At 40.4% G+C, this 25,501-nt stretch overlaps 1 protein-coding gene across 1 annotated transcript in view; it reads left to right on the top strand.

The window, feature by feature from the left end:
• ZNF236 (zinc finger protein 236) overlaps nucleotides 1–25,501 on the top strand; it is a 159,739-nt gene that overhangs the window by 81,513 nt on the left and 52,725 nt on the right. The window contains exons 9-16 of the mRNA XM_037738147.1: nucleotides 3,079–3,351; nucleotides 6,721–6,924; nucleotides 13,819–13,960; nucleotides 14,586–14,846; nucleotides 17,714–17,967; nucleotides 19,455–19,556; nucleotides 20,064–20,215; nucleotides 21,426–21,529. Of these exons, the coding sequence (XP_037594075.1) occupies nucleotides 3,079–3,351; nucleotides 6,721–6,924; nucleotides 13,819–13,960; nucleotides 14,586–14,846; nucleotides 17,714–17,967; nucleotides 19,455–19,556; nucleotides 20,064–20,215; nucleotides 21,426–21,529 (1,492 nt within the window). The remainder of the gene's footprint in view (nucleotides 1–3,078; nucleotides 3,352–6,720; nucleotides 6,925–13,818; nucleotides 13,961–14,585; nucleotides 14,847–17,713; nucleotides 17,968–19,454; nucleotides 19,557–20,063; nucleotides 20,216–21,425; nucleotides 21,530–25,501) is intronic.

Here is a 25,501-nt window from a genome sequence, read left to right on the forward strand (position 1 = left end):
TTTTTTGTAAATAGGAAAAGTATTGAGTTTCTTGTATTAAAACGGGTATCTTTCTGAGTGTCTAGGTTTTTTAGATTATGTGGTAATATTATTTGAAAATAATGACTGTCATTTCTAGTTTATACTGTCTATTGCTTTATCTTGTCTAATGTCATTGACTAGTATCTCTAGGCCACTATAAATTATGGCAGTCATAGTGAACTTTTTTCCTTGACTTTAATATATTTTTCTATTAAGTTGATTGTTGTATTGAGATATGTTTTATTCACTTTTTCCTGTTTTTAGACCTTTTTTAAGACTACACGTTGAGTTGTAGCAAATACCTTTTCATGTTGAAGATGTATATATATCCTTTTCCCCCTACATTTGTTAATATATTTGAAGAGAAAAGCTATTGGCTAACTCCAGGGAAGCTTGCCATGTGGGATTGCAGATCTGGCTTTCCAGATCTTTTCATTTGTCAGAGTTGGAAATCTGGATTCCACTTCCTTTTTTAACATTGTGTGGGTGAAGCAAAACATATGGAGGCCAGATTTGGAGACAGCTTCAGGACTTCCAGTTCGTAGTCTCTGTTCTAGTCTATTCCCAGATATTAGAACCTGGTGCAGATTTAGATTATGTCACCCTGCATAAGAGATGTAGTTTTATTTTGGTTTGGAAAAAATCTGATTGCTTGGGAATGGCGTCCTAATTTTCACTAGTAGATATTATAGTCTCTTATACCCTTTTATACCTTGCATTTTTGATTTGTCATGATAAGGCCTTTAGGTAACTATGCATATTTCTGAATTAATTTTTACCTATTTGTTTTAAGCAGTCTTAAATTTTAGATGTCTTTAAAATGTGCACTATCACCACAAAATAAATGTCTCTCATTTTAAAACCAGTTCCCTTATTTCCTTCTCCATTTTTACCCCTGTGATTTGTGTCTGTGCCTTTGTTTTTATTTCTGTTCTGTCATTGTTTAAATCATTTTTCATTCTTTTTTCCTTTCTTTCTTTTTTTTTTTTTGAAATAGGGTCTGGCCCTGTTGCCAAGGCTGGAGTGCAGTGGTACAGTCATAGCCCACCACAACTCCCGTGTCCTGGGTCAAGCCATCCTTCTACCTCAGCCTCCCAAGTAGCTGGAACCACAGGCAGGCATCAGCATACCCAGCTTATTGTTTTAAAACTTTTTCTGCAGAGACAGAGTTTTGCCATGTTGCCCAGGCTGGTCTCGAACTCTTGAGCTCAAGCTATCTGTCCGCCTTGACCTCCCAGAATGCTGGGATTATAGGCATGAGCCACCGTGCCCTGCCCACCTTTCTTTTTTTCCTTTTCCTTTTCTTTGCTTTTTTTTGAGATGGAGTTTTGCTCTTGTTACAAAAGTAATCTATAAAGGTAGAAAATGTATTTCCTCGAATACAATATTCTTTGCAAGAATAATTCACGTAAAAAAGAAAGGGGCCGGATGCAAAGGGGCCGGGTGTAGTGGCTCACCCCTGTAATCCCAGCACTTTTGGAGGCTGAGGCAAGTGGATCACCTGAGGTCGGGAGATCGAGACCAGCCTGGCCAACATGGAGTAACCCGTCTCTACTGCCTAGGCTGCAGTGGAGTAATCTTGGATCACCACAACCTCCGCCTCTCCAGTTCAAGCAATACTTTTGACTCGGCCTCCTGAGTAGCTGTGTTATCAGGCATACGCCACCACGGCCCGACTAATTTTGTATTTTTAGTAGAGACGGGGTTTCTCCATGTTGGCCGGGCTGGTCTCGATCTCCCGACCTCAGATGATCCACTTGCCTCAGCCTCCAAAAGTGCTGGGATTACAGGGGTGAGCCACCACACCCAGCCCCTTTGCACCGGGCCCCTTTCTTTTTTACGTGAATTATTCTTGCGAAGAATATTGTATTCGAGGAAATACATTTTCTACCTTTATAGATTTACTTGCATATGTGGAGAATTTCTTATATTTAGTGATAACAGAGAAGGAAACAGAGGTTTTCTTTCTCTTTAAAAAAACAACTTTTTTCTGACACAGTTAAGTAAATTTTAGTTAAAATGTTCTGGTGAATTTCGTTAACATGGCCAAAGTCTTTCGATTTCATGTGGATTCTTTATTTGAGTTATCTGTATAGTACGTACATGTCACCTTAATTTCAGATGAATAAATCTAATCAAAAATTTAAAAAATAAAGTGATTCTAAGTTTTAGTTACCTGCAGTCAACCAAATTCTCAAAAATATTAAATGGAAAATTTTAGAAATAAACAATTCTTAAGTTGTAAACTGCTTACCATTTCACCTTGTGCTATCCTGCTCCATACCGAGAGGGATGAGAGGGATGCAGGTCATCCCTTTGTGTCCCATGCACTCACGCTGCTGCATTAGCCACTCAGTAGCTGGCTTGGTTATCAGGTAGAAAAACGTAGTATAGGTAGTTTTCCCTACTATCTGGGGTTTCAGGCATCCCCTCGGGTCTTGGCACTGTTTTCTACTGAAAAGGGAGGGACAGATGTACTTACTATATTTCCATCAATTTGTGATTTTTCTTCTATTAGAAATAGTTTTAACTTGATTCAGAATTGAATAATACAGGAGACAGATCCACTTACATTTTATCAGGAATTGATATATACTATTTGTCTTAACTATTTACAAATTGCCTTTCATTGCATATGAATTTACCATTTTTAATTATTTGCATTTATATTTTTTTATTGGCGATATCCAGTAGGCCCAATAAATACTTATTCCAGTGTCACTTCTTCTCTTCCGGTCCCTTGCATTAAGCATGGGGTTATTCGATCCCATCTGCTTTCCTTCTCATTAAGGGGGAGCCGAGGTGCCGCTGGACCTACAGAATCAATCCCTTTTTCAGTGGGCGTACTTTCTCAGAGACTGAATTGTGTTTTCCCCAACTGTTAGGGGTTTCAGCAAGATTAACTCATAGCCCTTGATAACGTCAGCCATCCTGGGAATTGCAAGCTTTCGCATAACTGATCATAGGCGCAGCTTTCTATAGGGACCGCGGGGGGCCCTGGCCAGGACACTGGGCGTGGCGTTCAGGCCGAGTGATACGTGTCCTCTCCCTCCGCAGGCTCCATCCGGGAGGAGAACGGCGTGCGATGGCACGTGTGTCCCTACTGCGCCAAGGAGTTCCGCAAGCCCAGCGACCTGGTGCGCCACATTCGCATCCACACCCACGAGAAGCCCTTTAAGTGCCCGCAGTGCTTCCGTGCCTTCGCCGTGAAAAGCACGCTGACGGCCCACATCAAGACGCACACCGGCATCAAGGCGTTCAAGTGCCAGTACTGCATGAAGAGTTTCTCCACCTCGGGCAGCCTCAAGGTGCACATCCGCCTGCACACAGGTACGACCTGAGGGCTGCGTCCACACGGCTACTGGCCATGGGGGCCCACACAGTACGGCGCACAGGTACCAACCACAAGTACGGCACACAATACGCGCGCAGGTACTGCACACAAGTGCTGCCCACACCGTAGGTGTGGCCTGCAGTGCCGCATCCACACAGCCACTGCCCACAGGGACTGCACAGCCTACTGCACAAAGGTACCAAACACAGATACTGCACACAGTACCTGTGCACAGCACTGTGCACGGGTACTGCACACAAGTACTGCCTACACAAGTATTGCCACAGAGACTGCACAAAGTACTGCCCACTGCACAAAATACCACCCACACCATAGGTGTGGCCTACAGAGCTGCACCCACAGAGGCACTGCCCATAGGGACTGCACACAGTTACCAAACACAGATATCACACACAGTACCCAACACAGCACTGTACACAGGTACTGCACAAGTACTACCTACAGGTACTGCACGCAGTACCCAACACAGCATCATGTATCAGTACTGCACACAAGTACTGCCCACAGGGACTGCACACAGCACCATACATAATACTGAACACAGTACTGCACACGGGTGTAGCCTACAGTGCTGTACCCACCCTGGCACTGCCCACAGAGACTACACACAGGTATCACACACAAGTATGGCCTGCAGTGCTGCAACCACATGGGCACTGGTCACAGGAACCACACATAGTACCAAACACAGGTACTGCACACAGGTATCAAACTCAGTACCAAATTCAGGTACCATACACAGGTACCAAACACAGTACCACACACAAGTACAGCCTGCAGTGCTGCACCCACACAGACACTGCCCACAGGGACCACACAAGGTACCAATCACAGGTACTGTGCACAGGCACCAAGCACAGTACCAAATGCAGTACTGAACACAAGTACTGCACACAGGCATCATGCATAGTACCAAACACAGTACTGCACACAGGTATGGCCTGTAGAGCTGCACTCAGGCACTGCCCACAGGGACCACACACAGTACCAAACAGTACGGTATACAGGTACTGCACACAAGTGTGGCCCACAGTGCTGCACCCACATAGGTCCTGACCACTAGCACTGTACACGGTATCATGCACAGGTACTGCACACAGGTACTGCACATAGTACCAAACAGTACTACATACGGTATTCAACACAGTACTAAACATAGTACCACACACCCAGTACCCCATGAGTACTGCCCACAGGGACTGTATACAGTACCACACATGGTACCGTACACAGTACTACTCTTAGGTACTAAACACAGTACTGCCCACAGGTACCAAACAGTACTGCCCACAGGTACTGCACAATACCCAACATGGTACTGCACACATGTACTGTCCACAGTGACCACACACTGCACCACACACAGTGCTGCACTTAGGTACCAAACACAGTACCAAACATAGTACTACACAGGTACCGAACAGTACTGCCCACTGGTACTGGACACAGTACCAAACACAGTACTGTGCACAGGTACCACATACAGTACTGAACAGCACGGCACACAGGCATTATGCACAGTACTAAACACAGTACTGCATATAGGCATCTCACACAGTACTGCACACAAGTAGTGCATAGAATACCAAACATAGTACAGCATACAGTACTAAACACAGTACCACACACAACTGCTGCGCATAGGGACTGCGTACAGTACCACATACAGCACTGGACATAGTACCACACACCCAGTACTGCACTTAGGTACCAAGCACAGTATTGCGCACAGGTACTGTACATAGGTACTACACACATTATTAAACAGTACTGGACACAGGCATCACACACAGTATCAAACACAGTACTACATACAGGTGCTGTACACAGTACCAGAGTACTGCACATAAGTAGTGCATACAGTACGAAACACAGTACTGCACACAGTACTAAACACAGTCCCACACACAGTACCACACACAGGTACCACACATGGTACCAAACACAGTGACACACACAGGCACTGCCAGTAGTTACTACATACAGTACTGCACACAGGTACCACACATGGTACCAAACAGTGGCACACACACCCACTGCCAATAGGTACTGCATACAGTACTGCACACAGGTGCTGAGAAGAGATTGAGTCACAGCACCTGGGAGAGCAATAATTGAATACTTGGAGGATGTGTTTCCGTCTTTTCATCAGCACTTGTTGAGTCTTTTCTGTAGGGTGGGCATGAGGCATCTACAGGTAAAGAAAACAGGTGCAACCTGGATCTCCATGGAGCTAAGGATATGCTGGGGGAGGCATGAAAAACAAGCAACACTTAAAAATGAACGTAGAATTGCAGAGAGTGAAAAGAGACTTCTGTCCGGATCAGATTTATATTTAGGCTGAGTGAGCCTTTCTGAGGACACAATGCGTAGTCTTCATATGATCTGGGAAGATCTGAAGGCTTTAGCTAGGCCAGGGGGGAGGATCAGGGACCTGTTTGTACTGAGGCTTTCTAATCAGTATGAAGGGGTGAAATCTTTCATTATGGCGCTCCAAATTTTTTTAAATGATATATTTATTGAGATGTAATTTACATATTATAATATTTACCCTTTTAATGTATACAGTTTGGAATTGTGAAGCCCACATCACTGTCTGATTTTGGAACATTTTTATCACTGCTTCCCCTCTCAAAGAAACCCTGTACTCATTGGCAGTATCTCCCAAATTCCCTCAGGGATCCTCTGCTGGGCTGACCCTGTGGATAAGTGTTTGACAAAGCTGAACTTACTCAGTTTTGTTGTATGCCTTTCTTTGAAGTTTACGTTTTCATTTGCTAATAAAATTATAAAACAAGGAAATATTCTTTAGAAGTGGGGCACAGTAGTAAGAGGATTATTAAGAGGATGTTAGTACTGTTATTATCATAGTTCACAATCAGTAGCAACTACTCTTCATTGTTTGTTTGCAAAATGTGAGACATTACTAAGTGCTGTTTAAACATTAGCTTACGTAATCCCAGCAGCAGCCCTGGAGGCTGGTGTCCTTAAGCCACTTTCCAGAAGAGGACTTGAGAGAGACAGCATCCTTACATACTGTAGAATTTTTAAGAAGTACTAGTTGTTTGAATATCCATATTTTACAATTTAAGACCTTGTCCTAAAAATACAAAATGTTCTTTTTTTAATATACTTAAAATACTCTTATTACATGCCTTCATATCTATAATATGCACTCTATGCAAACAAGGGAAAATAATTTACAGTATCCATGAAATTATAAGCCTGGCCTATTAAATTGAAGGTTCAAATCAGTATTGGAAACACTAACATTTTATGTTGGCATTTGCTGTTGAGATGTAATTTCTTGAAATAATTCTAAAATGTGATTTTATTTTTATTAGGAGTTAGACCTTTTGCTTGTCCTCACTGTGACAAAAAATTTCGAACCTCAGGCCATAGGAAGACTCACATTGCTTCCCACTTTAAACATACGGAATTAAGGAAAATGAGGCACCAGCGAAAACCTGCAAAGGTTCGTGTTGGCAAGACGAACGCTCCAGTCCCTGATATTCCTTTGCAGGAACCGATCCTCATAACTGACTTAGGTAAGAGGGGTTGCAGGGAGTGGTTACAATTTATCCAGCACTCTTTTCTTTGCTGTTTCATGAATTGTGTATGCAAATTATGGTCTATGTAGTTAAATAGTTTTTTAGGCATAGTATTAAGGAGATCTGTGTTCAGCCTTGTTTTGCTTTATGGGCTAGCATGTTTACAATCAAGATTAAAATCCTAATTGTATCCAAACTGCTACTCAAATTGTTTTTTAAGAGACAAATAATGTGTAAGTGAAAACAGTGTGTAAAAGTCCTCATTGAAGAAACATTGCTGCCTTAATGGAACCACCAAAGGTGACAAGTGGTTTTTATGTGAAACATACAGTGCACGTTGTTCTTTTCATCTTCAGGTTCTTTGTGTTATTTGGGCTACTTTAATCTTTGGATTAAAAAGGAGAAGAAAATTCTGCCTGCTTATAAGTTTTTTTTAGATTCAATGTTATTATAACCAACCCAAACTATGATTTTGTTAATCTAGAAAGAAAACACTGCTTGTTAGAATCTTCAGAAAAATTATTTCTGTCAGTACTAGAACAAAATTTTAAAAAGCCCTACTTTTGCACCAATCCCAGGAAAAAAAAATTTTAAGAAACCTCATTGCTTTAGTTTGTTTGAGCTCCTGAATACAAAATACCACTGACTGAGTAGTTTATAAATACTAGAAGTTTACTTCTCACAGTTTTAGAGGCTGGGAAGTCTGAGATCATGGTGCTAGCAGATTCAGTGTCTTGTGAGGTCTCTCCTCCTCATAGATGGTGCCTTCTGGCTATGTCCTCCCAAAGGTCCTACCTTTTACTACATGAATTTTGGGGGATCACAAACATTGAGACCATAGCATTTAATTAAACTCTGTATGTGAATTTATATTTTTATGCAGTTTCTATATTTCACTACTTTCCTAGGAAAGATAATTCAATCTGTAAGCATAGTAAACAAAATATAATTCCTTTATTCTAAAACATAGTGTACAGAGAGATTTTAGATTGTTATAAATAAGGGGCCCCCAATAAGATGATCAACAGCTATAAACTTGTGTGAATCTAAGAGTTTAACATCAAAATATAGAAACCAAAAAGAATTTGAAGAAGGAGGAAATGCTCAAATTCTCAAGTGTAGTGAAATATCCTTAATTAGGTCAATTTAAACAAACACACTAAACTGAAGGAGATTCGAGCACACATATGAAAGGTGTTACTTAATAGCTTTATATAATCTTTTGCCTTAAATTACACACTTTTAAATATGCATGAAACAGAAGTTGATCACATTCTAGGGTACAGAAAATTTTCAATAAATTCTCAGAAGTTGATTTTATACAGGATACAATCTTTGATTATAGTTAACTGAAAAACTTATATAAAATAACCATCCAAAATTTTATTACATGAAAAGAAGGACTCAAAACAGACACTGCATACTACAGATGTTGAGTATTATGTAAACAGATTGGATGGACCAAAGCTGTCCTAGGAAAAATGAAGACTTTTGAGTATTATTAGAAAATAAGACAGATTGAAAATAAGTAAAATATTTAACTCAAAAACTAGGAAAATTAAACGAAAGTAGCAGAAAGGAATTAATATAGCAGTTCCCAACCTTTTTGTCATCAGGGACTAGTTTTGCAGAAGACAATTTTTCCACAGAGTGGGGGTTGGGTGGGGGAATGGTTTCAGGGTAAAGCTGTTCTACTCAGATCATCAGACATTAGATTCTCAGAAGGGGCGTGCAACCTAGATCTCTCACATGCACAGTTCACAATAGGGTTCGCACTCCTATGAGAATCACGATTCACAATAGAGCCTCCTCTCCTATGAGAGTCTAATGTGCTGCTGATCTGACAGGAGGCAGAGCTCAGGGGGTAAAGCTCACTCACCTGCTGCTCACCTTCTGCTGCCTGGCCCAGTTCCTAACAGGTGGCCTGGGGCTTGGGGACCCATGAATTCATACATATAATGGAATTGAAGATAGAAGACAAAAAAATGTACAGAATAATAGATGATTGGCCACTAATAAATGTGAGGAAACATTAGGAATGAGAAAGAAGTTGTAAGCAACAGATACAAATGAGGTAACAATTGTTTGCAAATACTCTACAACTTTTTGCTAATATATTTGAAAATTTTGATCAAATGAATCTTTTCTAGAAAAATATACTTGGCAGAACTGACTGTAAAAGAAATAGAATACTCCAAAATACACAAAAAATTGACAAGATAGTAAAAGATTATCTTCTCCAAAATACCAGCCTGACTGGGCATGGTGGCTCACGCCTGTGATCCTAGCACTTTGGAAGGCCAAGGTGGGCGGATCACTTGAGGTCAGGAGTTTGAGACCAGCCTGGCCAACATGGCAAAACCCCATTTCTACTACAGATACAAAAATTAGCCAGGCGTGGTTGCAGGCACCTGTAATCCCAGCTACTCAAGAGGCTGAGGCAGGAGAATGGCTTGAACTCAGGAGGCAGAGGTTGCAGTGATCCAAGATTGTGCCACTGCCCTCCAGCCTGGGCAACAAGAGCGAAACTGTCTCAAAAAAAAAAAAGTCTGATAATTTTATATATGAATTGTACTAAACTTTCTAGGAACTGTAATTATTATTATATTTAATTGTTTTTGAGCATAGATTGGGATCAAAAACCCCATAATAGCTTAGAATACTTTGATATCCTTGTCTAGTTTTGGTTGCTCAAAAATGAAACAACAGACCAGTTTCTTTTTTCAGGTTGCCATAATCAAGTTATACACCCATGAGCTTCTTGACTTCAAGTTTATGAATCTTCAGTTGAGTTAGAGTCTTGACTTCTCAGAAATTTTTCAGGGTTAAAATGGGATATATTTTACTTATTGACTTCACAGATGCTTCTGTCTTAAACCAGATAGTGGAAGTTGACTTCTTTGGTTTAGGCTGACTGGGACACATGAGGGAAATGATTCCTAGAGGGAGCTTCATACTGTAAATTGTAAAATATTGTAACTATGTCTTATGCTTAATGTTTTTGTTATTTTTATTTGTGTTCATCTCTTCTCTCAGACTCTGGACTCCTTAGAGGTTACAGAAAAGACTTGGCTGTCATAACCTTTGGGGGACAGAGTTTGATAAAAAACATGATAAGAAGAGGTTTTAGCATAGAATACTTAGTTATTTGACTTAGTTGGGAGATGAGATCTTCCAGTTCAGTGTAGTTACTCAAAATGCAATATGTTTTACACTAAGACTGTTCTTTTAAACAGCATTAGAATACATTAAAAATACTATACCAAGTAATTCATTCTCTGATTATTAAGGAAGCACTTTTGCATGGTATGGTACATTTGGTCATAAATTTTTAGAAACTTATAGAGTTACATGGGAACTAAAAAATTTTCCTTCCAAAACTTTCCTGCATTCCCTGTTCTTCATTTTTGTGGATGTAACAACTAGGGTCTAGAGAGAATTGATGACTTTGCTTGTGGGTCATACAGCTGGCTTGTGTTCATGGTGGGCCTAGAATCTGGGTCTTCTGACTTATAGACTAGGGTTGTGTTTCATCTACAATTCACTTCTTTCCGCAGCCACTTCCATAGTCCTGCTGAGCACAGAATTATGGAAGAGCACACTGTGATTTTCAGAGAGTGTAATAATTATATCTCGGTGTGAAGCACTGTTAGTCTTTATGGAACTTGGTTATTACATATTTTATGACATTGTAGCGATTGCATTTCACTAGATATTCTCTTTGTTATGCTTGTTCCTTCAAGCTAAGGAACTAAATTTTCAATGTGCAGTCTGAAGAAATATTGGAGACATGTAATTATAATATTCTGATCTGGAGCTCCTTCTGGATTTTAAAATCATATATATGACATATCTGTTTTAACTATTTTTGTATATTATATGACCTTATATAAATAATGTCACCATTTTTTCATTTTGCTTAGCATAAATATTTGAAATATATTTTCTTTGATGTGAGCCAGGCTTTGGTTATCTGTTATTGAGCCACCATGCCCAGCCGAGTTTTTAAAATTTTTATTTTTATTTTAAAATTCATTCCATTAAGTTTAACAAGAGCAAGAAAATGGCTTATTAAATATTAGTTGGAGTTTATAATTTTAATTAACTTTATGCTAATAGTTATTGAAGCTATCTGTATAAAATTCTAAATGATTGTGTCTAATATTACAGTAGTTGCTGTTATGCATCACCACAGAGCCCCTCTGAGATGGGCATTTGAAATATGAAGTTTTGTAAGCTTAGTTAATAGTGACCAAAAGCATCACTCTTTTTAGTTGCCATTTTGAAAAATAGTCATATTAGTTTTCTGTTCACCTTTCAGGGTAATTCTTCTAAGAACCTAACATAGTTTCCTAAACACATGGGTGTCCGATAAATGTTGACCATAAGATGATAAATAAATGACCTTGGTTTGAATTTGTGCATTCTTCTTTCATTCTCTTAATTCCCTACACACTGAGAACAGGGGTCAGTTTCTTCAGTCATATTTATGTATCCTCTTAACCGCAGGTGGCAGGTGGGCTCAGACCTATGTCAGTGATTACGATGGAAGTTCCAGGCGCAAGAAGCTGAAAGCCTGGTAGAATGGGGAAAAGACATGGGGACAAGCAGTGACTGGCACAGAAGTGGAAATAAGATGCAGAGATGGGAGATCCAGGGCACAGCAAGAGCGTAAGGAAACAGAGGGACATGGCGGATGGGGTGTTGAGTTCCATGCCAGACAGTCGTAGCAGTTAAATACTTGATGGTGTGCTGCAGAAGGCACTTCAGTAAACTACCATTGGGATCATAGCTTACTTTAGTAAACTAGATGTTTTTCTGCCAGTGTTACAAGAATAACTGAATGTTCATTGAGCAAGCTAGCTAGTGAGGTCTTAAATGTTTTTGGCAATAGGGACACATATAAGTCTAGGGGACTCCTTGACAGAGAGAACACCTGAGTCCAGGGTTAGCCATCACTGTTTTTCAGAACCACGCATGGCATTCAGTCTGCATGTCACAGCATGTGTATCCTGGGGAAGGTGGTAGTTGTATGCTGGATGCCTGCATTTTCTCTTTCTTTTTTTCATTTCTTGAGATGGAGTCACTCTGTCACCTAGGCTAGAGTACAGTGGCACGATCTTGGCTTACTGCAATCTCTCTCCCAGGTTCAAGTGATTCTCCTGCCTTAGCTTCGCGAGTAGCTGGGACTACAGGTGTGTGCCACCACAACTGGCTAATTTTTGTATTTTTTTTTTTTTTTAAGTAGAGATGGGGTTTCCCTGTGTTGGCTAGGCTGGTCTTGAACTCCTGACCTCAGGTGATCACCCACCTTGGCCTCCTGAAGTGCTGGGATTACAGGCGTGAGCCATGTGCCCAGCCCACAGTTTTCTCTTTTGAGCAGGACGAGTTGTGAGGAAAAAGTGAGGCTGTGCTGTCAAGCACAAGGAGGTGTCAGAGTGGCCTGGAGAGAGAAGGCTTGTGAGATGAGAAAAGGCTTGTGCTGTGTGGATTACATATACAAATCACAAGGGAGCGTTCTGAATACTTTTTGAAAAATAGGAAAGGTTCTGATGCAAACATCAGGAATCATAGGTGAATTTCCTTAAGTCTCATAATGAACTAGGTGAAATTGGTGGGACTGTCAAATGCCCTCCAGCTTTGTAATTGTTTTTGCTATGATTTGAGATTGGTGGCAGTGGAAAAAGAAGGGAAGATTCAAGTTAAGAGACATTGGAGCAGTGTTGATCATCAGGACTGGTACAAGACAGGGAAGGGAGCTCTCTGAGGCATGGGGCTCCCCAGCCTTGGAGACCAGGAGAAGACTGTTCCAGGCTTGCAACTAGGAAAGCTGGGAGAAGTAGGTTTTAGGGGAAAAAACTGAAATGGAATCTATTTTTGTGGAAAGTCAGGAGAGAAGATATTTCTCAAGTGTGTTAAGAGGTGCGTCATGCTAATCATTGCATAGAAGTTAAGGTACAACTGAGGGAGGAGAGAGGACTGGGAGTGGAGAAATGTGGGCAGAGGACAGAGTCTTGGCCAGTGCCTCCTTGTCTGTGGAGGAGGAGGAGCGGCCCAAGGCTGATGGAGGACTGATTTCGTACCTCTTCCTGTTAGCATTCTAAGGGACTTTAAGGAATTCAAAAGTGTACCCCTAAGTTGGTCCTGAATTGCTGATATAATGCAGTAGATTGATCAAGTCATATTTATTAGCTGGTTGACCAGAAGGAATTCGTTATTTAGTAAATGTATATAAAACCTGAAATATTTAAGTTAGTAATTTTGTTATTTGTAAATATACAAATAACAAAAGATATCTTTATGGTTACTAACAAAGGATATCTTTTGTTCTAAAATGGTTAGCATTTTCACAGACATCTTTAGTGCTATCTTTGGTGATATCCGTGAAAACGCTAACCATTTTAGAACAAAAGATCATGTTAGAATCACTTTGGTTTTGAGTTTATTATAGTACCTAGTGTGCAGTATTCATACTGAAGAAACAAGGTATTTAAACCCTGCTTAACCTGAATTGCGGACATAGTTGTGTAAATTCCATGTCAACAAATGCCCATATAGAAAGTAAATGTAGAAGTTCATTACAAATTGGCTGTGACATCAAGGGAAGTAATTGTGACTAGATATTTCTCATGTTGAAAAATGAGGAACATTGATATATATTAGTTTATAATGTTTATATTAATTTATAATGTTGTACACATATTAATTTATGTTTTCCCATAGGTATTCTTTGAATAGCCAGTTTCTAACACAATTAAAATAACGTAGTTGCAACATTAGAATCTAACTTACCAGAATTTTCATCTTCTGGGTAAAACATATGCCTTGTGACATTTAATTTTATTACTAGCCTTGACAGTGAATTATGTCTGCTTTTCTTTTGGTTTGTAGGTCTTATCCAGCCCATTCCAAAAAACCAGTTCTTCCAAAGCTATTTTAATAATAATTTTGTAAATGAAGCAGATAGACCATACAAGTGTTTTTACTGTCATCGTGCATATAAAAAATCTTGCCACCTTAAACAACATATCAGGTAAGGTAACAGATTCACAGATGGAAATTTAGTATCATTAAACTGACTTGGTGACCTGATGACTTAGGATGGTAGTATTAGCCTTTGGTATTTAAGATGTCACATTTGACTCCAAAATATTTATTGGTAATTAATATTTTTATTCCTTAATGTCTTGACTAAACTATTTTTCCCAGAAATTGCCACTGGATTTTATGTGTATGCCCATTAAATTTCACTGCTTGCAATTTCCAAGAAATATCAAAGTATTTGGTTTACTTTATTAGACTTCTGTTTATGTTTTTCACATATATTTATCAGAGTTTAGATTAATTCTGAGTGCTAGCCACAGTGAAAGGGAAGTTGAACCTTAATCATGAGGTTCAGTGTGATATCATGAAAAAAGTATAGAACTTAGAAAAAGCCTTGGCGTCTAGCTTCATCTCTGTCATGTGACTTCAGGCAGCTCGCTTAAGCACTCTGAGTCTCAGGCTTCCTCGTTTGTAAAATGTGGAGAGCCATGGCATTGCTGCTTAGCTGTAAAAGATGTGATGATCAAGTGGAGTGAAATGCAAGAGTGCATTCTAGTCACAAAGCATTACACAAGGATAAGAAACTTACTCATTAAAATGTGTGTTTTTTTAAGATCCCATACAGGTGAAAAACCTTTTAAATGTTCTCAGTGTGGAAGAGGCTTTGTTTCTGCAGGCGTGCTCAAAGCGCATGTCCGAACACACACGGGACTGAAATCTTTCAAGTGTCTGATATGTAATGGGGCTTTCACTACTGGTGGCAGCTTACGGCGACACATGGGTATCCACAACGACCTTCGTCCCTATATGTGTCCCTATTGCCAAAAAACATTTAAGACTTCGCTAAATTGCAAAAAGCACATGAAAACCCACAGGTGGGTGTAATTCTGTTGGTACTTTTTATCATCTTTATAATTCCCAGAAGACGGTAGGGAGTGTTTTTAGGAAATAATTGTCTTTGATTCTTACATTGTTATTTCTAGCTTGTAGTATATGGGTTCAAAAAACTTAAGTATTAGTGTCTGAGGATCTAATGGGAGCCATAGACTGAAGCATTAACATTTTGATTTTTAATTTAAAAATGAAGTAGTTTCTATTGTGCTCGATGCTTTGTAAGCTCTCTTTTAAAGCTGTTAGTTGATAATCAGATGATATGCTAGACTGTGTCTAGTATAGTCAGCTAGTATTTCAGAAAAGAGAATCTTAGAGGATCCTGTGATTTCTAGGCATGTCTTCAGCAAATCTGAATGGTAATTATTCTGTGTTGTTGACTTTAAAGAACACATATTTTAGATATGCCATAAACTCTTCATTCAGCCTAGCTTATATTTTCACATGATTGGAAGGCTAGCTCATCTCTACGTGGTTGTAATCTAGAAGAGATACATTTCTGACTAGTGCTGGGGCCTATTGGATGAGTATTTCTGTGAAGCCACAGAATTCTGTGTGGTACTGTAAAAGCTGGGTAGGGTGACCACAGCCTAGGAGATGTGAAAGTGAGTCACAAGGCCTAAACCATCTGCCCTGGGACATTTGCTTTCAGACAGCATTTTAACCCAGATATGTCTGCCTGGATGTTCCCTACAAAGCAAAACCCTAAATATTAGAATAAGTTAACTGCGATAGTGTTTTTTGATACTATTGACCTGAATGCCTAAGCACCCTTAACAGAATTGACATTTTTGATTTCAGCATCATTGATTGTTTAGCCCAGATATTTATCTGCTGCTTGAGACCACCTAGGGAGTGTGCTGGTGGTGTATAATGGACTCTGTCAATTGCATGTCCAGTTATACTTCACTGCATTGTGTGGAGGGTATCCTGTGCAGGGCACTGCACGTGTTTGGGAACTGGGGAGCTCAGGGGCACATTGATGTTGAGGATGTTTGTGTTTCTGTTCACTGTGGGAGGATGATGGGTCCCCAGTTGGCCTAAGAGCTTACTGTGCTAAGATGAATGGAACTTGGGCACTCACTTGCTCAGTGGAATGTTAAATCAAATCTTTTTCAGTCAGGAAACCAGCTTTTTCCAGTGTACTTTTTGTGGCAGTATTGGGAATATGGGTTTTCAGGCCCTTGTTTCTGGACCTAGTGACCAATGATGTAATTGTGGGGTGACATTTATTAAGTGGCGTATTGCGTGGCCCTTGTTTGTCATTAGTTTCAAGGGACACGTGCAAGAGATCGGTGTACAGCTTTGAGGAGACACTGAGCAGATCAGCCCGTCACTGCAGAGTTGCAGTGCTTTGCTTTTACAGATTGTATAATCTGCCTATAAGGAGAGCAGCTAGCCAGTGTTTCATTCCTTTGTTTGAATTGTTGGGAATTCCCAAAATACCACATATACTAAAGATAGGTAAAGAAGGTTAGTTACTATAGTAACATTTATGGGAAAAAACAGAGAACCAAGGAAACAAACAGAAAACAAGCCTCCATCAGTTAGCATGTGAAACACGTGTTCTTAGGGTAGAGTGGCTTCTGCAGCCCCTGCCGCCACTGCACTGCTGTGTGGGAGCATCACAGTGGAGGTGTGGGCAAGCATATTCTGACACTTTTCTATTATGTGAGACATTTTTGTTCTCCCTTCCACAGTAAAAGTCGTTATGAATTTTCTATTTTGGACATCAGAAAAGAGGGAATATTTTGTTTGGAACTGAGAATGAAATTTTGAGTAGGTAGATTCCTAAGACACTGGAGCAGAGCCCGTGACACAGCTTGTATGCAGAGGCAGAAGAGAGGACCAGGCGGCCCTTTGTTTTTTTGTGTTTTTTGTTTAGGCAACAGAGCAAGACTCTGTCTCAGGCTGGAGTACCGTGGCACAGTCTTGGCTCACTGCAGCCTCCACCTCCTGGGTTCAAGCGATTTCTCCTGCCTCAGCCTCTTGAGTAGCTGGGACTATAGGCGTGTGCCACCACACCTGGCTAATTTTTGTATTTTTAGTAGAGATGGTGTTTTACCTTGTTGGCCATGCTGGCCTTGAACTCCTGACCTCAGGTGATCTGCCCACCTCGGCCTCACAAAGTGCTGGGATTACAGATGTGAGCCACCACACCCAACCAACTCTTTGTCTTAAATATTCTTTGCATTACTCCTCCTGTTAGCCAGTTGATTGTGTGAGTTTTTTTTCTTTTTTTACAAGTATTCAATTCAATGCTGAATTCATTGTTCATCTTTTCCTTGAAAGAGAAATTGTTGACTTTGATGAATATGTACTGGATGCACTTTGTGAATGTAAATGTTCCTGCAAGCAACATTTGGATCATTGGTCCAATAAAATGCCTGTGGCCCGGGCCGTGAGACAGCAGGTGATGAGGCTGGACCCTCTCTGTTTGTGCACCACATGTGTTGTCATATTTAGATCAGTCTATAAAGGTGTCATCTTAGTACAATTATTTTTCTGAAGACAAAGACTCATTGCAGAACTTGAGTTGGGAGAGTTTTACTTTTAAACACGTGACATCTTTTTAATGTTTTTAAGCTGTTAGGCATTTGGGTGGGTGTTGTCCTTCATCCTCCCTCTGTGCCTGGTGTCTTGTAGCTGGTGGAAGCACTTAAAGATAAGGCAAACGAATTCCCTTCAGAGTTACTAATGGTGTTCAGTTTCTACCTGAATTGCCATCAGGACTTCAAGATGAAATCATTAATAAAAAATGTTATTTAACCAATGACATTTCTCACTGTAGTATCCCACACAAGTAACCTTTGACAGCATCTAATCTGATGAACTGTTAATTTTTCTGAAGATATGAACTTGCCCAGCAGCTCCAACAGCATCAGCAGGCAGCCTCGATAGACACCAGCACTGTGGACCAGCAGAGCATGCAGGCCTCCACTCAGATGCAAGTGGAGATCGAGAGCGACGAGCTGCCGCAGACAGCGGAGGTGGTGGCAGCGAACGCCGAGGCCATGCTAGACCTGGAGCCTCAGCATGTGGTGGGCACAGAGGAAGCAGGGCTGGGCCAGCAGTTGGCAGATCAGCCTCTGGAAGCAGATGAAGGTAAAAGTGATCCTGACGGAGTTTTGCAGCCTTTCCTGCTCATTGCAGTCCATCGGTGTCTCCCACTGCTGACTTTTAAAACAATATGTGCTGTGTGTGAGACAGAGATTGAATTCAGTATTTTATCATTTAAAATATTTATTCAGTATTTATATCATTCCACATGCTCTTAAATTAGATTGTTACTTTTCAATTAGATTTTTACTCTTCAATTGTATTAACTTTCTTAGGTCAAGGTCTTTTTTTAAAAACAAAAACACAAAGTGATTGGACTTCTTGTTAGGAAATATTTGAAATCTTGTTAGGAAGTATTTGAAATCTTAAGACTACAGCAAAATCTATTGTCCTTATTTTGATATAGACGCTTCCAATTTTTTTCCATACAAATATGCAGGAGTGTGTGTGTGTGTGTGTGTGTGTGTGTGTGTGTGTGTTTGATGTGCATATAGAACTATACAAATAAGGCTGGGTGCGGTGGTTCACACCTGTAATCCCAGCACTTTGGGAGGCCAAAGCAGGCAGATCACTTGAGGTCAGGAGTTCAAGACTAGCCTGGCCATGGTGAAACCCTATCTCCACTAAAAATACAAAAATCAGCTGGGTGTGGTGGTTCACACCTGTAATCCTAGCTACTTAGGAGGCTGAGGCAGGAGAATTGCTTGAACCTGGGAGGCTGAGGTTGTGGTGAGCTGAGTTGACACCATTGCACTTCAACCTGGACAACAGGGTGAGTGAGACTCTGTCTCCAAAAGAAAAAAGAGTTATACAAATAGGATCTTGCAGTGCATACTATTTTGTAATCTGCTTATATCCCCAATATATTGTGAACATCTTTCAAGTATAAACCGTATGATCTTTAGTGTTCTATTAAGTGCACTCAGTGTAGATTCAAAGACTAATGTGGATCAGTGAACTGTTGGTGACTGGTCGGCAGTGAGATTAAGCTCCTGAACCAGAATATAAAGCAGCACATTGCTTCTTTCATCAGTAAAGTTTGACTACAAAAAAACAATGTCAGGTCAACTGTAGACTGTGTGATGAGCGACATAGCAGGCTTCCCTCGGGCACAGGCTGCTTCTTTCACACAGGCGCGTCACCAAACAATGTGCCGACCAGTTTACTGTTTTGTTTTATGGTTGTCTCAAATGTATTTAGTCTCTAGATAGGATTATACACTTTTCCTGCATGGTACCTGCAACCATGCACACCCAAAAAGGTTGTAAACAATTATGTAATGTAATACCATTTTAGAATATTGCTTAAAGGAACAATGTCTAAGTTTTTGGACAGACTGTAAAGGCTTTCAGGGATGATATTCTAGAAATGCAAAGAGAATGCTTTAAGCATATACATACATAAATTATCTCCCTATTTTCTTTTCAAAATGAGGAGTCTGATATTTGAAAACTTGCTAAAGGGTACTTTTGGATAGATTTGCAGATGTGGAACAAATGTCTGAGTCCCCCTTTTTGGCATCTCATCCCTAGATGGGTTTGTGGCTCCACAGGACCCTCTGCGAGGGCCCATAGAGCAGTTTGAAGAGCAGACCCCTGCGCAGCAGTCCTTCGAACCAGCAGGGCTGCCCCAAGGTCAGTGGCGGGTTTTCAGTGAAATTTGTAAGTGAGCTGTACCTCAATTGAATTTAATTTTACAACCTTAAGTGTTTTCTCTTAAGGCTCTTCTAAAATGTATGGTTTCAAACCAAATAACTTTTTGCATGCGTTGTAGATTTTTTTTTTTATTGATGCATACTATTTTGTGGTCTGCTCAAGTCTTCTGGAAGGTGACCTTTGCAGCCATTCCACACGTAGTTTCCAGCCAAGAAAAGGTGGCTAAGTAGAAATTGGAACTTCATGGTGGCTGGATGTCTGTGGCTGGTGCTGTAAAGCCTCCACTGCGTGATGTCTGCTAAGCAGAGCCTCCTGCCTGTTAGCAAACAATGTTAGAGCCTGCTAATAACAGCTAGTCCTGATTCTAATTCACGCAATAGAAAGGCCCCTTTAGACATGTTAAATTTATAAACCTCCCTTTTTTTTAGCATTTTAATGTAACTTTAATATTTTTTTGTAGAACTCCCGTTTTCTAATTTATTTCAGGTTTTACAGTGACTGATACATACCATCAGCAGCCTCAGTTTCCACCTGTCCAGCAGCTACAGGATTCCAGCACACTTGAGTCTCAGGCCCTCTCCACGAGCTTCCACCAGCAGAGCTTGCTGCAGGCACCCAGCTCTGATGGGATGAGTGTAGTGAGTATGGACAGAGGGGTGCGTATGTGGCAGTATTTAGCAGGTGCTATTTTATTCCTCACTGTGATGATTGAAAGTTTCCTTAAGGGAAATTTTAGGAGGCATGCTCACTTCTTGTAACATTAAGGTTACTGCATTACCTATGAAATCCTCAGTGTTTAGTACATAGGGTTTTCTTTTTCCTTAAAACATTTTAATTCTACTTAAAGGTTTCAGTGCCATGGTGTGGCTTTGCATTTGTGATTAAAAGCCAATAATTTACTAGAGTGTTATGTAATAACACATTGAAAGATACTATGTTGCTTTAGGCACAAAGCCTAAACATTTTTATTTGTGGGCTTTTAAACATGTTAGAAGGAAAATATAATGAATGCCGACATTTAAATATATTTAAATGCATCATTTAAAATTTTATCTCATACTCCTAGTTAGAGACACTTTAATTTTGGTTTTGGTTTTCGTTTTTCTGATTTTGGAAATTGCTTAATAGTGATGAGAAATGATTGACCAATTGTTATCCCTTCTTAAAATCCATCATTGGTAGCTTTGCCCAAGTGGTAGGGCTGGAAAATTTCAGAACATTTTTCTCATAGCTAGAAACTACCTAACTGGCAGCAGTTGCTGAATCTGGGAAGCGGAGAATGTACTTCTTAGCAGCTGACTTCACTCCAGAGCTCTCTAAATAAAACTGTGCAAACCCAGTTCTGTGATTGTAGTTTTATCTCAGTTGGTTTTGGAAGTCAGGTAAACAAATGAGACACAGGCCCTTGCTTATAGCAACATTCAGTTGCTGCACAGGAATGGATGACTCCACTGTTCGCAGTCTGTCCTGTGACTGTCCCGGCCTTCTGAAAGTCAGTGGAGCTTACCCTCTGCCCGGGGTGAGCATGGATGTAACACAGAGTGATTAGAAAACATTGACCAGATTTTTGTTTCGTCCTTGCTGTGGTAGCATGAGTTATAGTGCCGCTGTCAGGAAGGTATGGGGTTAGCATGACTGCTTTATGTATGTGTGGTACCATTCTTGGGGATCTGGAGAACATGTCTTTCTCACCCTCTGGTTCATGTGACAAGAGGAGACATCATATTATACTTTCTGAAGGTGGGATTTTATTCACTGTCAGTAAGAACAGAGCAAATGAAAGAGGCATCTCTTACTAAGATTCTCAGATATTCAAGTAGTTTGCTTTATACTTCTCTTAAATTTTAGACAACTCGCTTGATTCAGGAGTCATCCCAGGAGGAGCTGGACCTACAGACGCAAGGTTCCCAATTTCTAGAGGACAGCGAGGACCAGAGCAGGCGCTCTTACAGGTAGTTGTCTGCACAGACCAGCCTGGGGTACTGCTGGCTCCCCGCGATGGATGCTGCTGTGCGCCTGCCCTGCTCCAAGGGCTTTGCAATTGCATTCTCTCAAAACTATTTGAACAGTTCCATTGTCATCCATATTCTGTAAATAAAGGATCTGAGACAAAGGAGATTACCTTGCCAAAATTTTTACAGCAAGTAAGTGAGTGGGCCAGGATTTGAATGAAGCAGTCTTCAGTTTGTCTGTTTGAAGTACTCTGCTGTAGCTTCCTGTCTAAAGTTGACTGCTTTAAGTCATTATTATTACATTGTCAGAAATTACTTAAATCTATATTATGCCTTTTACTCCAAGACTCTTCATGTGCTTTATATATAACAACCTGTGTGCCAGGATACAGCACAATTAGAAAGACAGCTTCTTAGCTGCGTCCATCCGCTGGCTCAGCAGTACGTACCGAGCACCCTCTGTGCACAGTGTACCACACTGGACACTTGGGAGATGCTGGGGAATAGACAGACTCCTGCCCAGCTCACACTACGGCATCTACACCCATAGTGAATAAAATGAATATATTCTTACACAATGAAGGATGAGCATGTATGTCATAAAAATTAGAATATGAGTGTGGTTTTTTATAGAGATAGTCTTGGCTTTATAGTATGTTGAGATATATATATATATATATATAGATATATATATATATATATATATATATATAAATTATATATATTTATAGTATGCTTAAAAAAACTTTTTAAACTCTAGGACATTTTTATTCCAGAGCCTCCGAAGCAAAAACTGCACCTCATTTACTTTACAGTCACTCTTGAAAACTGATAAGCTACATTACCTGAAATGAATGCTCTTAAGATTTTTTTAAATGCATAGGTTTTGCTAATATTAAACACATAATGTAAGTATCTTGAACCAGTATCCTTATGCATTAGATTCCTTCATAAGGATGATACACTGAGGTCTTCATGAATTTGCAAATTGCAAAAATATATTAGAGAGCCAGATACAGTGGTGGGCCCCTGTAATCCCAGCTACTTGGGAGGCCAAGGTGGTTGGAACACTTGAGCTTAGGAATTCAAGACCAACCTAGCAAAACCCTATCACTGATTTTTTTTTTTTTTTAATAATTTTAATTTTAGCCAGACATGGTGGTACATACCTGTAATTCCAGCTATTTGGGAGGCTGGGACTTGAGAATTGCTTGAACCTGGGAGGTGGAGGTTGTAGTAAGCCAAGATTGCACCATTGCACTCCAGCCTGGGTGATGGAGTGGAGACTCTGTGCCCTCCCAAAAGAAAAAAAATCAACTTTTATTTTAGATTCAGGTGTTACATGTTCAGGTTTGTTTCTGATTTTTTTAAAAAAAATGTGTGTGTGTGTGTGTACATATACAGATACACACCTACACACATATGTATATGAACAGTGGTTCCTTGTTTGGGATGGGGTTCCAGGGATCCCGAGTATGCACACAGATGGGCCTCAGATATCTGTGACTTTCCTGATATTTTATTCACACTTTCATTTATTCAACATATATTTATTTGCCAAGGTCTAATTTGGGATTTTGTGTTATTTTTAAGTGCGATTAATATTTTCTCATGTTTCCTTCATGACATCTGCTCGGGCATTACTGGACTTTTAACATTGTGTCATTCATCCATTCATTCATTAAAGACATGTTATGTTCCAAGCACTAAGACTGAATTAGCAAAACAAAAGAATCCAACTCAGTTGTCATGAAGTTGACAGTCTAGTAGGAAGAGTTAATAAGCAAAACGAACAAGTGAACTGCATGGTAGATAAGATGTGACAGTGGGCCATGGAGAACGGGAAGGCGGAAGAGGCCGTGTGGGGGCCACGTGAGAGCTTTTTGCAGAGTCATTCCTGATGTATGGAATGTCTGTACATGGCCTCGCGCGATGGCTTCATGCTTGTAACTTTGGGAGGGCGTGGTGGGTGGATCATTTGAGGTCAGGAGTTTGAGACCAGTCTGGCCAACATGGGGTGAAACCCCATCTCTACTAAAAATACAAAAGTTAGCCAGGCATGGTGGCATGCATCTTTATGTCCCGACTACTCTGGAGGCCAAGGTGGGAGAATTGCTTGAACCCAGGAGGCAGAGGTTGCAGTGAGCCAAGATTATGCCATTGCACTCTAACCTAGGTGAAAGAATGAGACCCTGTCTCAAAAAAAAAAAAGAAAAGAAAAGAAAGAAAAAGAAATGCCTGTGTGTTCTGGATCTGTTTGGAAGGCATAACCTATAGGATTCATTGCAAGTCAAGATCAGAAGCATTAATGACTGCTAGGATTTTGACCTGAGCAGCTAGGAGGATGAAATTACCATCACCTGAAGAGGGAGCCCTCGGGGGAGCTGGTTTGTGTATGAAGACCAGGGTTTGGGTCTGTGTCACTAGGATTGATGTTTGAGGAGAAATGGCATGTAGGCAGTTCATTTCACCAGACTGGAATGGTTGTAAATTCCAGCCATTTCTTATATCACATAGATGGATTCAGATTCCTGTGAGCCTCCTGATATTTATTCACACTTTTATTTATTCAACATGTATTTATTTGCTAATGTCAAGTTTGGGATTTTGTACTATTTTTGCGTGTGATAAATGTTTTCCCATGTTTCCTTCATGACTTCGTCTTGGGTATTACTGGACTTTATTCCTCCTTTCTTCTGTTTCTCTTGTATCTTGACTTGACAGTGAATTCTGTAGGTTGTGTCTTCTAAACAGATCCAGAATTTACACACACACATTTGGGAGTTGTCAGTGTAGATGGTATTTGAAGCTGAGGAGACAGGCCCATGAGGGAGAAATGGCTCATAGATTGCTCCCCTGGCCACACCGCATAGAGATGAGCAAGGAGAAGGAGAACCAGCCTCGGAGATTGAGATGAACCAGCCACGAGACAAGAGAACTTGGAGGGAAATGTTTGTGTGCATGTGCATTTTTTTGAGGAGAGGATATGTAGCTATCTTTGATTCCTAAAGAGATCAGAGATTCTTTTTCAAGACATCGAGAAACATCAAATCTATAGCCTATCATTTTCCTGATAAAGTACAACAAATGAGAGAATAGCAGACCTCCTTGTAGATGTGTTTCCTGGGCAGACTGAATTCAGATGAGCTGTTTCAGCAGATATGGTGCCCGGGAGCTCAGCATGTTTCCTGTCCCTCTGCAGCTAATCTGTTTGGAGGAGTACACCTCCCTGAAGGGTGATGCGTTCCTGACATGAGCACACAACTCCCCAGCATGATGTTTGTCCTGTGGTGAGGGTGCCACACCATTAGCATCTATAATTCAGGCCGTTCTCGGATGCTTTGGAAGTATAGCTGTGGTCGACAGAGCTGGCAGGTGTAGTCCAGGCAGAGTGCGAACAGCCTTTGCACTAGCAGGAAAGAGTTTACCTCACATGAACAGAGCTTGGTTCTTGGGAGAGGAAACAAAGGTTGGCAGAGGGAGGCCATCTCCATTAGATTGGTCTCTGAAGGGTATCTGTTTCTCTATGTTATAGCCAATATCGTATTGTTGTTGGTTTTTAATTAATAGACGTGAGTGTTTTGAAAAGCTTACTTTCCTTATTAGTGGATCTTTTCTCAGTAAATTTCAAGTGATTTCATGATCCTTGGTTCCACAAACTGATAATCTGCTACTCACATGTAGGTCAGAATTAATCCTGATTTCATTTGTAAAATTATCTTTCTAAAATCAACTAGTGACTGTTGTTCGCCTGCTTGCTTTGCTTTTTTTCTTTCTTTCTTTCTCTCTCCCTTTCTCTCTCTCTCTCTTTTTCTTTCTTTCTTTCTCTTTCTTTCTTTCCTTCTTTCTTTCTTTCTCTCTCTTTCTTTCTTTCTTTCTTTCTTTCTTTCTTTCTTTCTTTCTTTCTTTCTTTCTTTCTTTCTTTCTTTCTCTTTCTTTCTTTCTTTTCCTTCCTTCCTTCCTTCCTTCCTT

The sequence above is a fragment of the Cebus imitator genome, unplaced genomic scaffold, assembly GCF_001604975.1.
Source record: "Cebus imitator isolate Cc_AM_T3 unplaced genomic scaffold, Cebus_imitator-1.0 Scaffold49, whole genome shotgun sequence".
NCBI lineage: Eukaryota > Metazoa > Chordata > Mammalia > Primates > Cebidae > Cebus > Cebus imitator.